The sequence below is a fragment of the Schistocerca cancellata genome, chromosome 10 (assembly GCF_023864275.1).
Source record: "Schistocerca cancellata isolate TAMUIC-IGC-003103 chromosome 10, iqSchCanc2.1, whole genome shotgun sequence".
NCBI lineage: Eukaryota > Metazoa > Arthropoda > Insecta > Orthoptera > Acrididae > Schistocerca > Schistocerca cancellata.
In genome coordinates this window covers 162,678,925-162,694,531 of record NC_064635.1, presented here as the reverse complement: position 1 = coordinate 162,694,531, position 15,607 = coordinate 162,678,925, and the positions used below count along the sequence as shown (strand labels likewise).

At 40.7% G+C, this 15,607-nt stretch overlaps 1 protein-coding gene across 1 annotated transcript in view; it reads right to left on the bottom strand.

Moving 5' to 3' along the window:
• The window catches only part of LOC126106218 (uncharacterized), an 81,314-nt gene that overhangs the window by 36,730 nt on the left and 28,977 nt on the right, over positions 1-15,607 (bottom strand). Inside the window, exon 4 of the mRNA XM_049912448.1 lies at positions 14,668-15,053. Within this exon, the coding sequence (XP_049768405.1) occupies positions 14,668-15,035 (368 nt within the window). The 5' untranslated portion in view covers positions 15,036-15,053. The remainder of the gene's footprint in view (positions 1-14,667; positions 15,054-15,607) is intronic.

The window sequence follows — 15,607 nt, the reverse complement described above, 5'->3', positions numbered from 1 at the left end:
CCAAAGCCTTGCAGACAAACAAAAATTACGCGAAGCGAAATGTAGTGTGAGGAGGGCAACGTGAGAGGCGTCCAGTGAAGTCAAAAGTAAAGTTCTATGTACTGACTTGCCAGAAAAATCCTAAGAAATTTTGGTCTTACGTCAAAGCGGTAGGTGGATCAAAACAAAATGTCCAGACACTCCGTGACCAAAATGGTACTGAAACAGAGGATGACAGACTAAAGGCCGAAATACTAAATGTCTTTTTCCAAAGCTGTTTCACAGAGGAAGACTGCACTGTAGTTCCTTCTCTAGATTGTCGCACAGATGACAAAATGGTAGATATCAAAATAGACGACAGAGGGATAGAGAAACAATTAAAATTGCTCAGAAGAGGAAAGGCCGCTGGACCTGATAGGATACCAGTTCGATTTTACACACGAGTACGCGAAGGAACTTGCCCCCCTTCTTGCAGCGGTGTAACATAGGTCTCCAGAAGAGCGTAGCGTTCCAAAGGATTGGAAAAGGGCACAGGTCACCCCCGTCTTCAAGAGGGGACATCGAACAGATGTGCAGAACAATAGACCTATATCTCTAACATCGATCAGCTGTAGAATTTAGGAACACGTATTATGTTAGAGTATAATGACTTCTCTGGAGACTAGAAATCTACTTTGTAGGAATCAGCATGGGTTTCAAAAAAGACGATTGTGTGAAACCCAGCTCGTGCTATTCGTCCACAAGACTCAGGGGGCCATAGACACGGGTTCCCAGGTAGATGCCGTGTTTCTTGACTTCTGCAAGGCGTTCGATACAGTTCCCTACGGTCATTTAATGAACAAAGTAACAGCATACGGACTATCAGACCAATTGTGTGATCGGATTGAAGAGTTCCTAGATAACAGAACGCAGCATGTCATTCTCAATGGAGAGAAGTCTTCCGATGTAAGAGTGATTCCATGTGTGCCGCAGGGGAGTGTCGTAGGACCATTGCTATTCACAATATACATACATGCCCTTGTGGATAACATAGGAAGTTCACTGAGGCTTTTTGCGGATGATGCTGTGGTATATCGAGAGGTTGTAACAATGGAAAATTGTACTGAAATGCAGGAGGATCTGCAGCGAATTGATGCATGGTGCAGGGAATGGCAATTGAATCTCAGTATAGACAAGTGTAATGTGCTGCGAATACATAGAAAGAAAGATCCCTTATCATTTAGCTACAATATAGCAGGTCAGCAACTGGAAGCAGTTAATTCCATACATTATATGGGAGTGCGCATTAGGAACGATTTAAAATGGAATGATCATATAAAGTCGATCGTCGGTAAAGCAGATGCCAGACTGAGATTCATTGGAAGAATCCTAAGGAAATGCAATCCGAAAACAAAGGAAGCAGGTTACAGTACGCTTGTTCGCCCACTGCTTGAATACTGCTCAGCAGTGTGGGATCCGTACCAGATAGGGTTGATAGAAGAGATAGAGAAGATCCAACGGAGAGCAGCGCACTTCGTTACAGGATCATTTATTAATTGTGAAAGTGGTAGGGAGATGATAGATAAACTCCAGTGGAAGACCCTGCAGGAGAGACGTTCAGTAGCTCGGTACAGGCTTTTGTTGAAGTTTCGAGAACATACCTTCACCGAGGAGTCAAGCAGTATATTGCTCCCTCCTCTGTATATCTCGCAAAGAGACCATGAGGATAAAATCAGAGAGATTAGAGCCCACACAGAGGCATACCGACAACCTTTCTTTCCACAAACAATATGAGACTGGAATAGATGGGAGAACCGATAGAGGTACTCAAGGTACCCTCCGCCACGCACCGTCAGGTGGCTTGTGGAGTATGGATGTAGATGTTGTAGACAACTCTGTTGATGACATGAACTATATTAAAGAATAAATTTCAGACAGTTCCATAACAAATGTACGGTACAAAATTCTCGATATTCTTATTTATATTTACGTCAACATTGTTTTCAGTATGGAGTTTCATTGTGCTTTTATTTTCAAATATGACTTTTTGCAGTAGACTGACGAGAAGAGTGTGCTCATCGAGACACTGGGGATGAACAGTGGCAATATTCCTCCAGATACTGCCCTCGCAGATTGCAAACTGTGGAAAGAATTTGCACCTTACAAACTCTGAAGAAAACTGGAAAACTACTGATTGTAAGCCAGATACTGCTGTATTTTCTAGATAATCACATTCTGAAAAATCAACATCAGTATCCCTCAACATCAGTATCCCTCAAAATCATATTTTCGAAAAAGTAAACTGAGTGCCGAGTCGCAATGTGTGCATTACTGTGCTATAAGATAAATTGTACATAGGCTTAAATTGCAACAAAAAAGATCCCAAAGTATAATTACAGTACATACAACAAGCTGTATGTTTCATTGTTAAATATTTTTGCATGAAATAATTGTGGATTCCGAAAAACTCTATTAAAGCACCATCGCCCAATTTTTCCCCGTTTTCAAAAACAATGGCATAAGGAACTTGCTTTGTAAAAGTACACATCCATACAAGAACAACATAGCGCACACCAGTTTAAATTAGGAAGTCTACATTTCCCATAAACGTAAAGCTTTAGTACTAAGATTTAAAACCTTCTAAGAGTTAAAATTGCCGAAAATATGAGAAAAATCACCATTTTTTAGCATAGGTTTGAATGCTACAGGCCAGGACTCACAATGTTAAGGAAGTTCTTTTCCATATATAATAGGATTGGAGGAGGGGGGAGGGGGGGTGCATTTAAAAAGTTAGTGGTGATTATAGGACATAACACACTGCGACACGCAATGTAACTGGAAACATTGTAACATCGAACCACATTGTGTATGCAAGTAATGAATCACAATGATTATCAGTCACAACTGAACTGGTAGACGGTAGTCCACTGTCACAGCTAATAAAACTGTCATCAAAAATAGTTGTGAGAACACTGCCACTGGAGCACAGGGAGAAGCGGAAAAAATAATCTCTGTTGTCTCTGGCATGTTGTGACAACTGTACAACAAGTAGCAGTGCTCCAGCTGAAATAATAATAATGGAGTGTACTTCATTTTTGTCTCTGCCCCCCCCCCCCCCCCCCCCACCCGCACCCTCTCTCTTTCTGACATAAATACAATAGGCTGTCACATCACTATTGTCAGTACCACAGTTGTCCTACTAGGGTAATAACAACAGAGTAATACAAATTGCCATATTTTAATTATTGTCATCGATTTTCATTTGCAGTTTAGCTAACGACACCCTTGTACAGGATTTCCAGTGAAGGAGTACCCGATATCAAAATTAAGTCCTTGAAAACTAAGAATGATAGACAATCGCAAGAAACAGAAGAAACAGTACACTTATTATGAAAGCTGTAAGAATTTTATGCAGAAGTTTCGAAATAGTTCAAAAAGCTGCTAACAGATGGCACTGTAATCACAATATGTAGTGCCTATAAATAATGCACCACAGCTCAGTGCTATCATTTCCACTGTCAAAACGCGAAACGAGATTAGTGCACCAAAGGAAGAGGTCGAAACCGTGCATTCCATTCGACGTGTTTTCTGGTACTGCAATACGACATGTTAGAACACAGTACAGCACCAACAAGGTGCAGTTTTCAAACACGATTTAATGTTCCAAATGGGCCCAGTACTAAAACTGTTTGCAAGCTCTTCACCAAATTTGAACAGACACGCAGTGTGGCTGATGATCTGGTGTGGAATATTCAACCTAAGGAAACTTTAGTTGTTCCTGAAAATGTCACCACAGTTTCTGGGATTATTCAGCAAAATCCAAGGAAATCTGTCCAAAGAATTGCAGCAGAGGCTGCATCTGGTTCACAGGTGAAGCACACTTCAACCTAAGTGGAGTCACGAACAGACAAAACTGACTATTTTGGGGGTCCAAAAAACCCCATTTGTGTGTAGCAAAACCACTGTATTCTCCCAAAGTTACTGTTTTGGGTTACAGTGTGCAGAGAGGCATTATTTGCCCTTTTCTCATGCGAGAAATAATCATCAGTGAACATTACATCACAGTTCTGGAACAGTTTACAGAAATAGTCCTAAAACTTTTGGCTCATTGACAATTACTGAAAATTTAAATTTATTTTCAAAAATCCTTAGTAACTAGTGCATATTTTAACTTAAATTTTGCACATATATGAAATAACAATTTATTAACCCTGACTAAGAATTAAGTAAAAGAAAAACATGGGCTTGGTTCAATCTGGTAGTGAATTTTAATTTATCAGATGAAACAAAAAATTCAATTTACGCAGTATTTTTAAATGATGTGCATATTTTGTAATAGAAATAAGTCAGAGCATTACATTTAGGGTTGTAATAGAATTTAATACAAAAATAGAGATTTTGTGACATTTTTTCCACACAACCATATCAGTACAAAGTCTGTCAATCTACACATGTTCATCATTTTGATCTTCTTCATTTTTTATTGTATCACCTGATCTAGCAGCAATCTCAACTGGAAGATTCTTCAAGAAGTGGTGTTGACTTGGGGGTCAAGAGATCCATCATGTCCTTATTAGCTGCAGAGATCTTTAGTTGAATACCATATAGCAGCTCCTGAATGAAAGGTGATAACAATAATAATGATCATCCACTCTTGTTTTGCTTGAGGTTTAAATCCAAGACAGAAATATCTTCACTCATAGTTTCATTGAAAAATATTCTGAATGGGGGAATTTTTCACCAACTTTTACCATCTTATGTCTAGGCAGTTGAAGGGTTGACTGTTAAGAAGTTTTTTTTTTCTGTTGGTGATTACTTCCTCTGAAGCCATTGTGGATAAGAAATCATCTCCCTTCATATTAACAACCTTTTAAATATGGAATCTTCCACTTTGAGGATTTCATAGTTTGGACCCTGTCTTCCAGCGTGTAGATATGTTGCACCTTATTGCTTGCAAATTCAATTATTCCAAATTCAGAATCATTTGAGAGAAACAAATGACCAGATACCAGGAACTTATTATCTATTACACTTGCTGAAAAATCTGGGCCATAAACTAGCTTCAAATGAATGAATAACATTTTTATACTTCTGTTCTGCCCACAACACCTATCAGAATATAAGATGAAAATAATCTGTTTTAAAAATGTATAACAATTGGAAAGACAAAAAATCTGTTCACCAAGCAGTGGAAGGAGCAACACATAAAAAAGTTAAGGAAATGTGCATTCTTCTGAAGCCAGTGGCTCCTTCACCTACTGGAGCGAAAGAGAAGGAAAGACTGATTGCTGGGGACTGCACCATATGAGAACTGATAACACTTGAGCTTCAATGTGGAAGATCATATGGTGTTAAGTTCATCTGTGGTATTACAACAGTTTTCCTGGTGTCGACCAGCTGAGTATTAATTGTAAACAGGGAACATGAGCAAAACTTTCACACCTTTAATGTTGTAAATAATGACAGTATTTGGAATGAGTGTCATTGTTGGGATAAGTCTATTTGCCAATAATGACATATGTCTGTTGTTTCAGAAAGTATATTTGTTTAGAAAAGTCAGCTTGTACAATGGGCAGAGATAATGGACTATCACAATTATTATCTGTGACAGTGCTGTACATAAATTATCAACTCAACAAGTACTTTAAAATGAATAAAATGGTATATGTAATAAGATAATATGAAAATGGAGTCTCTTATTTGCAGTTAATAAGTTAGCTTCATAAAATATAGGTATGAAGCTAGATATCCACGATGACCTTCTGCCTATGATAGTTAAAAGTCTCCTTCGTGTTAAAATTTTCCACAAATTGTAAGTTTTAGCACAAAATCGGTATGCTGTGTCAAAAGCTGGTTAACAAACCTTTCTACTGTACCTCACTCAGCCCTGTAAGATTAGTATGACTCAAAAATGGGATGTTGACTTGAGAAATAGTACATATGATTCTCCCCTCACCCTTTACTGTGTAGTGCCTCGAGAATTTCAGTTTAAGTTCTAGAGACACTCAGCTTTCCACCATTTCGAACAACCGATATCTGAAGTACGAGGGTCAGAGAGTGGAGATATGTCTACCTCGCCGCCGGTTTCTGTGTGTGTGCAGGACGGACGTGCATCGGGAGAATACTGCAATAGTGACGGTCGATCGGCGCGGACAAGTGTTTTCCACTCACGCCATAGAAGCTATATGTCCAATACAAGGAGCAAGCACACTATATCCCTAAAGATATTTACATTTGATTTTCTGGCATTGGACTCGATAGAAGCTAGAACTGGTCTTATTTTTGAACAAAAAGTATCCTGAGAGTACAGAATAATTTCAAGAGTAGAAAGGAAGTCTATTTTGAAATTCCTTTAACCAGCTATAGTCTTCGGGGAAGAAGAGTTTGTAAAGATTGACGCAGCCATCTGACCCCGAGAAGAAGATCGGCTGCACACAATACGTAAGTCAACTGCGAGAGACATGCGAGTCTTGTACCCCAGTACTACACTGCCTTGTGTCGTCAGAAACCATTAGAACATGGCGACCTAAGTGACAGGACCCAAAGAAAATGGGAATTTTAAGACAGAAACTGGAAAAAGATACTATGAGTTGCCATAGTAACCAGGCCTAACAAGATGTGGGAACTGTTTCCAGTAATTGTATTGAGTCCAATAAACCAATGGAAGAAAGATGCGAGTGCAACGCAGTAAAAGATATGATAAAGTAATGGGGGGGGGGGGGGGGGGAGAACTAACGGAGAGAAGATCCCAACTTTTCGACTAAGAAGATTGGGTGTGGAGAGTAAGCAGTTTTCACACACATACACCGTGCCGATGCCAATTCAGTAACCAGCCACCAATGCCAACCGCACTAGCTGCTGCTCACTGGTGCCGACTCTGCGTACGCTCGCCGCCGACGATGCTGAAACCGACATTCGACGCCGTTGGCGCTAGTGCTGTCAACCGCTGCTGATTACACATCTGCTCACCAACGCAGCTAGAACTCCGTGCCGGGTAAAGTTGAAGAAACTGTTGAATGATAAACTGTCAGTGTAGTTATTGTACTCAGTGGTGAATTTTTGTTTAGTTGATTACTAGGTTTAAAATCAATAAAGTTATGCATCAAGAACAGCAACTAACAGAACCAGCCATGGCTCTGACAGTGAATAAGGAAATGCCAGACTGGGCTGAAGTAGCAAATTTAATCAATGAACTAAGTCTAAAGTTAGACTCAGTAAGAACAGAGTCAAATGCTAAAATTATTACTACTCTAAGTAAAAATTTAAATGCTCAAAATGCTTCCTATAGAGATGAACTGAGTGTGAATGTAAGTGAAAAACTAGAAGCAACAAGTGTAATGCTAAGTGAAAAATTAGATGCTCAGTTTTTTTTAAGACTGAATTTGACTCTAAACAGTAAGGTAGAAACTCTGAAGTTAGATTTAAAGAGTGAACTCACTAGTTCTTTGAATGATCACGTTAATTAACTATTTACTGAATTTAATCAGAGACAGGATGAGCAACTTCAATATTTTCTAAAAAATCAGAATTTGACATTGAAGATAAAGGAGAGTGTTGAGAAATGGGACAAAGTATTACCAATAGTTCAATCACAAATTACAGGTATCAGTACACAAGTTGTCAGTTCACGAGTAGATAATATAGGACAAAGTTTTAAAGGAAAAATAGCCAACTTTGATATTATAAATGTAAGAAGTTTGGCAGAACCATTTCAACTAATTAAAGTTCGAGAAGTTACCGAGAGTATAATCTCCAGAAACATTACGACTGTTGCTTTTTTCCGAACTTATTGATGCAATCAAGGTTAGGGCCGTCTTGTGTGAAGAATTCAAACTTGTCCATGACAAAGTAGAAAATAGAATAACTAGTAAAGTGGTAATTCTTTTGTTGTGGGGAAGCTTTCACACAAAATTTAATGAGGAGTATTGGTCTGTAAGTAATCGAGTGAGGTTAATGTCAGATCCATGGGATCCGGGCGGAGTCACATTTGTCTCCCAGGAACGTTAACATTCTGAGTTAACAGGCGGAGTGACGACTGTTGGATCTCTAGTTGTTTTCGGTGTTTCTTCTGTACTATTTTTCCTGTACCGAATTCCCTTCAAATCTTAAACTATTCTGTAATCTATTCTTGAATTCTTAAACTATCCTATAATTTTAGTATGTAGGAAACGGATATGACTACAAGACTGAGAGCAATTTAAGAGAATCACGGATGAACAGTGATCTCTAGACATGAAGTGAAACAAACAGAATGTTATATTAGTGGGAAGTATAATATGATGGTACTATTTAAACCGAGTGATGCTGAGATGACATAAACTGAATAGAGGATTTTATGTGTGCATAAAAGTATAGTACAAACTGAATGACTAAACAACTATGTTATCGTAGTATACAATTTTTTATTTTTTTATAGAACATTTTATACATTTTATGAGATGGGATTTATAAGGGAGGGTTTATATTAGTTGGGAAGGGCTGGGCAGTGTAAGTACAAGCATGACTAACACTAAACACACAACACACCTTTCACACAACCCTCGCAGATTTCACCATTTGCCATTCCATAGGGGTTGCTAAGATTTTTCTTCGGGGACTTCAAAGGTGAAGGTGAAAATGTCCATACTGTAGGAGACGTTTAGCATCATACCTCCTCAGGCTTCTCACTCAAGTACCGGCAAATTAGGGATCCTGGGGAAGGGGGATGGGAAGGGTTTCCTGTCTTTGGGGCTATCTTCTTTCTCTTCTTCGATCTTAGCAACCATTTCTACTTTTCCTTTCTTACTTCTCATCTGAGTACCTACCTGTCTTTCCCTCTTTCTATATTCATATACTTCTATCACAGCTCTTTTTCCGTGGTTACAAAGAACCTACAACTCATTTCACATAAGTAGGCTAAAGAATCAGGCTCCAAAAAACACACACAGACATACACACAAAGAGAAACTTACAAACAAACATGAAATTTACAGATTAGGAAACTGAAGTGATGTCCGAACCGCCAAGGGGTGTAGGGGAATAAAGACATATGTACATCTGAGTAATGCACATATCACATTGTTGATATGTGACAGTCCTGCATTGTTATTTTTTTTATAGCTCTCATATATATTTACATGGATATAAAGACATGAGAATGGCAATCAACGCATGTCCTTAGAGAAGCAGGAGCAGGAGAACGGGGGCAATAAGTATAAAAAAGGGATAAGTTAATTGGAGTTAGTTGTGCTAGTCATTTGAGAAAAAGCATAGTATCCACTGGGAGTTGGTAAATACAGGTAGTCATAGCAACTACTATGTGTAGGCATGATACCTGTTTACACAGTAGGAGTGAGGACTGAAAGAGGACTCTAGGGTCTTAGATGGAGTTTCGGAAAGTGGAGTTGAGGTGTAAAGTAGATTTTTAATTTTACCAGAGAATGTTTAAGAATAGTATACATAAAGATGTGTGTTAGGGCAATGAACCAGGAGACCTACTCAAGAAGGATACGGAGGGCGCACTCGACATTTATTCGATGAGAAAAAGGGGGGGAGGCAGACCTATGGAAGGCTGACCTATACTACGCGGGCAGGGGCAACAAGAAGGGGATTGACCTGTACCATAGAAGGATAGGAATAAGAAATGGGTGTACCTACCAAAATGTAAGGAGAAAGGGTACTCGTAGGATCAACCCATGTAAGGTATAGGTACTGTTCCTCAAGGGGAAAAGGACAGTATCATGACGGAAGTCACACATTTAAAGGGATGAGTCTGGTAGGTTTGAATTATGTGCAGCACTAGCATTTTTATGTTTTGGATTTACAAGAGTCAGAAGAAGGGAACACTTTTATTTTACCCAGAGTTCCTCCAGTACTTAAGTACTAAGAAAACGTACTACGGGAAATAAGAACAAAGCAGTAGAGTATTCATGAGCTATGTGCACCTGGAATTTATGAGTGGAAAAAGGTAGAAAACAAAAATTTGGTATGCACGAATTGTCAGAGAATTGAAAAGAGCTAACTCCAACAGGGAATGAAAGATTCATGCCTTAAAAAAAAAAAAAAGAGGAATAAATAATGAGAACAGGCATATTCACTGTTATTGTTGAAAGATGAAGTGTCATCCTGTGTGTCCTTACTGTACATGATAATTATGTATAAAATATCGCGTGTTAGAGCTAAGGGGAGGGATATGTAGTGCCTCGAGAATTTCAGTGTAAGTTCTAGACACATTCGGCTTTCCATCGTCTCTAACACACGATATTTTAAGTACGAGGGTGAAAGAGTGGAGATGTGTCTACCACGCCACCAGTTTCTGTGTGTGCAGGATGGACGTGTATCGGGAGAATACTGCAATAGTGACGGTCGATTGTGCGGGCAACTGTTTGCCACTTGCGCCATAGAAGCTGTATGTCCAGTACAAGAAGCGAGCCCACTTTATTCCTTGATGGTGTAACGATTGTATTTGTTGTGAACAAATGAATTATGTATTGAACTAAAGACACTTACATTTGATTTTCTGGTGTTGGACTTGCTAGAAGTAAGAACAGGTTTTATGGTGGTTATTAAACCAAACATATTGTAATTGTATCTGTTTGCGTCTAATGGTCCAAGATGGGGTTGACTTGTGGGAGTTGAATGATTATGTGAAACTTGTGAAGTTGTTTTATTGTGGAGATGAAAATGTAACGGAGTTGAACAAAAAGTATCCTGAGAGTACAGAATCATTTAAAGAGTAGAAAAGAAATCTATTTTGAAATTCCTTTAACCAGCTACATTCTTCGGGGAAGAAGAGTTTGTGAAGATCGACGCATTCGTCTGACCCGAGAAGAAGATCGGCTGCACACAATATGTTCGAGTCTTGCACACCAGTACCACACTGGCTCCTGTCGTTAGAAACCGTTAGAACTGGACGTAATTACGTCACCAAGCCTAGACCAAAAGCAGATTTCACAGCCTACTGCATCCCATTCTGGTACTACTGATCCCAAGAAAAACTGACATAGGAGTACAACTCTTGTCATTCAGTACTATCCTGGTCTTAAATGTATTAATCAGCTACTCTGACAAGAGAATAGCTTTACACCCCCCCAAAAAAATCTCCAAATCTCCGCAATATCCCGGTCAGGTCCAATGCTCCTTCTGCACCTACTTGCCTAGCCTTTGGCTGCTACCCGTCACCATTCTCACTGTAGGAACTTGCCCTTCACACCCTGTAATTGTAACTACCAGGACAGCCACCTGTAAAATTACATATGTCGTACACTAGCTGTTACGTAAAAATTGTTCGGCCTTCTACACCGGTAGGACTACCACCGAGTTACCAGTCGGGACGAACGGGCACAGGCAAACGGCGTATAATGGTAACACACACTGTCCTGTTGCAGAGTGTGCTCTACAACATGACAGTCGTAACATCAGTACCTGTTTCACCACACGTGTCCTCTGGATCCTTTCTCCTGAAACCAGTTTCTTAGAATCCCACACACGGGAACTGGCCTCAAAACGTGTCCTCGGTTCTTGCTACCTATTTTGCCTCAATTTACATTAATTTCTTTGGACCGACCAGTTCTTCATTCCCTTTTAGTTTTCTATATCTTTTATTTTCTGACGTGTCTATTTCCCCCCTCCCCCACCCCACTCTACCCCGTATAACGTACTCAGCTTACCGCTCTTATTAACACTTGCACGACATTTGGTTTTGCTTATTATCCTATCTTCCAACTTTCAGCTCTCAGTATTTCAAGTCTCGTCCGGTGCAGTCCTCGGCGATCAGTCTTTCCTTCTCGTCCCATTCTGTAAGTCTCCCTCGGCCTGGTGTTTTGACTGACTTTTCCAAACTCTCTCCATTTCCTAAACCTCACCAGTCCTTTTCCTTCATCCCTCTTCAACCCTTCTGCTAGAAGAAGGAACCATTGGCTCCAAAAGCTTCCACATTTCCTTAACTTTTGCATGCTACGAAATGATATGTCTGTGGTTAGTGTCATTATTTTTTTAAGTGCTTCTTGCCAGAACTGGCAATATCTCGAGATCCCGTTCCACAATGCATCTTATCCCACACAAATGTAAATCCTTAATCCGTATTGAAGCAATGGACTCCCAAATTGTACATGCAGATGTTTCTTTTGTAGTAAGCAAGAGAAGTTGTAAACTTGAGAAAAGGCCAGGCCTTTTTGTAGCTCCACTGTGCAGGCGTCAACTGTTTGAGGTCTTCTTCCTGTCAGTGGGGCCTGCTCACCTCACCGAATGTGAAGTTCCTTCTATGTAGCGAGGGCTATTTTCCCAGCCTCATCTGCTACACTGATTTTCATTTTTAAAGAATCATACAGTCAATAAGTACAGGGCTATTACAAATGATTGAAGCGATTTCATAAATTCACTGTAGCTCCATTCACTGACATACGGTCACGACACACTACAGATACGTAGAAAAACTCATAAAGTTTTGTTCGGCTGTAGCCGCTCTTCAGGTTTCTGCCGCCAGAGCGCTCGAGAGCGCAGTGAGACAAAATGGCGACAGGAGCCGAGAAAGCGTATGTCGTGCTCAAAATGCACTCACATCGGTCAGTCATAACAGTGCAATGACACTTCGGGACAAAGTTCAACAAAGATCCACCGACTGCTAACTCCATTCGGCGACGGTATGCACAGTTTAAAGCTTCTGGATGCCTCTGTAAGGGGAAATCGACGGGTCGGCCTGCAGTGAGCGAAGAAACGGTAGAACGTGTGCGGGCAAGTTTCACGCGTAGGCCGCGGAAGTCGACGAATAAAGCGAGCGGGGAGCTAAACGTACCACAGCCGACGGTTTGGAAAATCTTACGGAAAAGGCTAAAGCAGGAGCCTTACCGTTTACAATTGCTACGAGCCCTGACACCCGATGACAAAGTCAAACACTCTGAATTTTCGGCGCAGTTGCAACAGCTCGTGGAAGAGGTTGCGTTCAGCGCGAAACTTGTTTTCAGTGATGAAGCAACATTTTTCCTTAATGGTGAAGTGAACAGACACAATGTGCGAATCTGGGCGGTAGAGAATCCTCACGCATTCGTGCAGCAAATTCGCAATTCACCAAAAGTTAACGTGTTTTGTGCAATCTCACGGTTTAAAGTTTACGGCCCCTTTTTCTTCTGTGAAAAAAATGTTACAGGACACGTGTATCTGGACATGCTGGAAAATTGGCTTGTCCCACAACTGGAGACCGACAGCACCGACTTCATCTTTCAACAGGATGGTGCTCCACCGCATTTCCATCGTGATGTTCGGCATTTCTTAAACAGGAGATTGGAAAACCGATGGATCGGTCGTGGTGGAGATCGTGATCAGCAATTCATGTCGTGGCCTCCATGCTCTCCCGACTTAACCCCATGCGATTTCTTTCCGTGGGGTTATGTGAAAGATTCAGTGTTTAAACCTCCTCTACCAAGAAACGTGCCACAACTGCGAGCTCGCATCAACGATGCTTTTGAACTCATTGATGGGGACATGCTGCGCCGAGTGTGGGAGGAACTTGATTATCGGCTTGATGTCTGCCGAATCACTAAAAGGGCACATATCGAACATTTGTGAATGCCTAAAAAAACTTTTAGTTTTTGTATGTGTGTGCAAAGCATTGTGAAAATATCTCAAATAATAAAGTTATTGTAGAGCTGTGAAATCGCTTCAATCATTTGTAATAACCCTGTATCTTCATTAGGAGGCTTAAAGTGCAAATTAAACTTGTTGATGAAAATCTTTTAATACATTTTCTCTTTTACTTGTTCTACTGCCTACGATTCACATTCCCCCCCCCCCAAACAAAGGAGGTACATTTTGTGAATTGAAGGTTCAGTATGCAAATACTTTGTCATGATTATCTGTTCTGGAATAGACACTGCTGTATGCTGGAAAAGATTTTACACATGCAATTACATTGCTACAACCTATCATATTGTCTGGGATGTTTTTCACGGTTGTGTGTGATGAAAGAACTTTCTCTTTCGATATAAAAAATTCCCCTTGTCAGCAGAGAAACACAACATTCATTTATAAAAGCTATTCATAATATGGTCACACTTAATCATATTTTTTTATGGTTTAATGTAGGTGAATTACATAGAGATAGCAGCTTTCTATCTGCGGTCACAGACATGCTATTAACTTATCACTTCATCACTGTCAGGATTTTCATCAACCTCTACCCAAAGAACACTGATCTCATCAGGAACTGGACGTGCAACACTTCTCGAAGCGTGCTTTTAGAAAGCTTTTCCATTAGATGTACCCTTGCCAAAAAAATAATATGAATTCCTAATCTGCTCTGTAACTGATACAAAATCTGAAGTTTGGCAACAGTTTTGTTTCATTCTTACTACTCATCGATGCTGGCTTAGAAAAAACTGCCTGTTCTGCATGTAAACAGAGGAACTGTGTACATGATAATAGTCTCTAGCTAAATGTAACATCAACAATCAAAGGCAGCTATAGTATTACCTCATAGAGAACAATTAATTTGCAAACACAAGTGATATTGTCGCTCCAAACTGCTAAGGAGCAAGCATTACAGCCGAAGTTTCTACAATGTGAAAATAAATCAGTATTTTATAGGAGTGCGCAAATAAGATGTACCATAATTTTTTGTAGCCGAACTTTGAAGACACAGAAATAAGGCAGACCTACAAATCGAACATCAATAACAGGAACACTGAAAATAGATACGCCAAAACAATACAATATTAACTACAGCATAAATTGTACCTAATTGTGGAATTGATGCGATACTCCGGAGGAGGGTCCCAGTCGACATCGTGCATCTGCAGCGGAGACGAGCGCCACGGCCCGGCAAAACGTTCGTACATCGGCGTCTGACCGAAGTACCCCATGGCGACTGCGTCGCCTTCCAGGTAGTGGGAGTTGACGGGGTCGCGACAGATGCCGTTGTCGCCCCGCGCCCGCAGCAGGTGCTCTGCCCACAGCTTGAAGTTCTCCGGACTTATCCTGGAGGTGGGGGCCGCCACACAAGAGGCGATCGCCGCAGCTCCTCTGAGGATGTTGCTCGAGGCACCCACCACGGCACTGCCCGCAATGCCCACACTGGCTGCTCCTGCACCGCTGCCAGCTGCCATGTCCTTCCTCACTGCGAACTGTGTACAGAACAACAGTTAGCCCTCCTATTCAAGTGTGTGTGTGTGTGTGTGTGTGTGTGTGTGTGTGTGTGTGTGTGTGTGTGTGTGTGTGTTTTCGTTTGTTGGTTTATATATATTACTCAAGTGACCCGATTGCCTGCTACAACACATGGGCTATTTGGTTCTTCAAAATGGTTCAAATGGCTCTGAGCACTATGGGACTTAACATCTCAGGTCATCATCAGTCCCCTAGAACTTATCATCATCATCATTTAAGACTGATTATGCCTTTCAGCGTTCAGTCTGGAGCATAGTCCCCTTATAAAATTCCTCCATGATCCCCTATTCAGTGCTAACACTGGTGCCTCTTTTGATGTTAAACCTATTACTTCAAAATCATTCTTAACCGAATCCGGGTACCTTCTCCTTGGTCTGCCCCGACTCCTCCTACCCTCTACTGCTGAACCCATGAGTCTCTTGGGTAACCTTGCTTCTCCCATGCGTGTAGCATGACCCCATCATCTAAGCCTGTTCGCCCTGACTGTTACATCTATAGAGTTCATTCCCAGTTT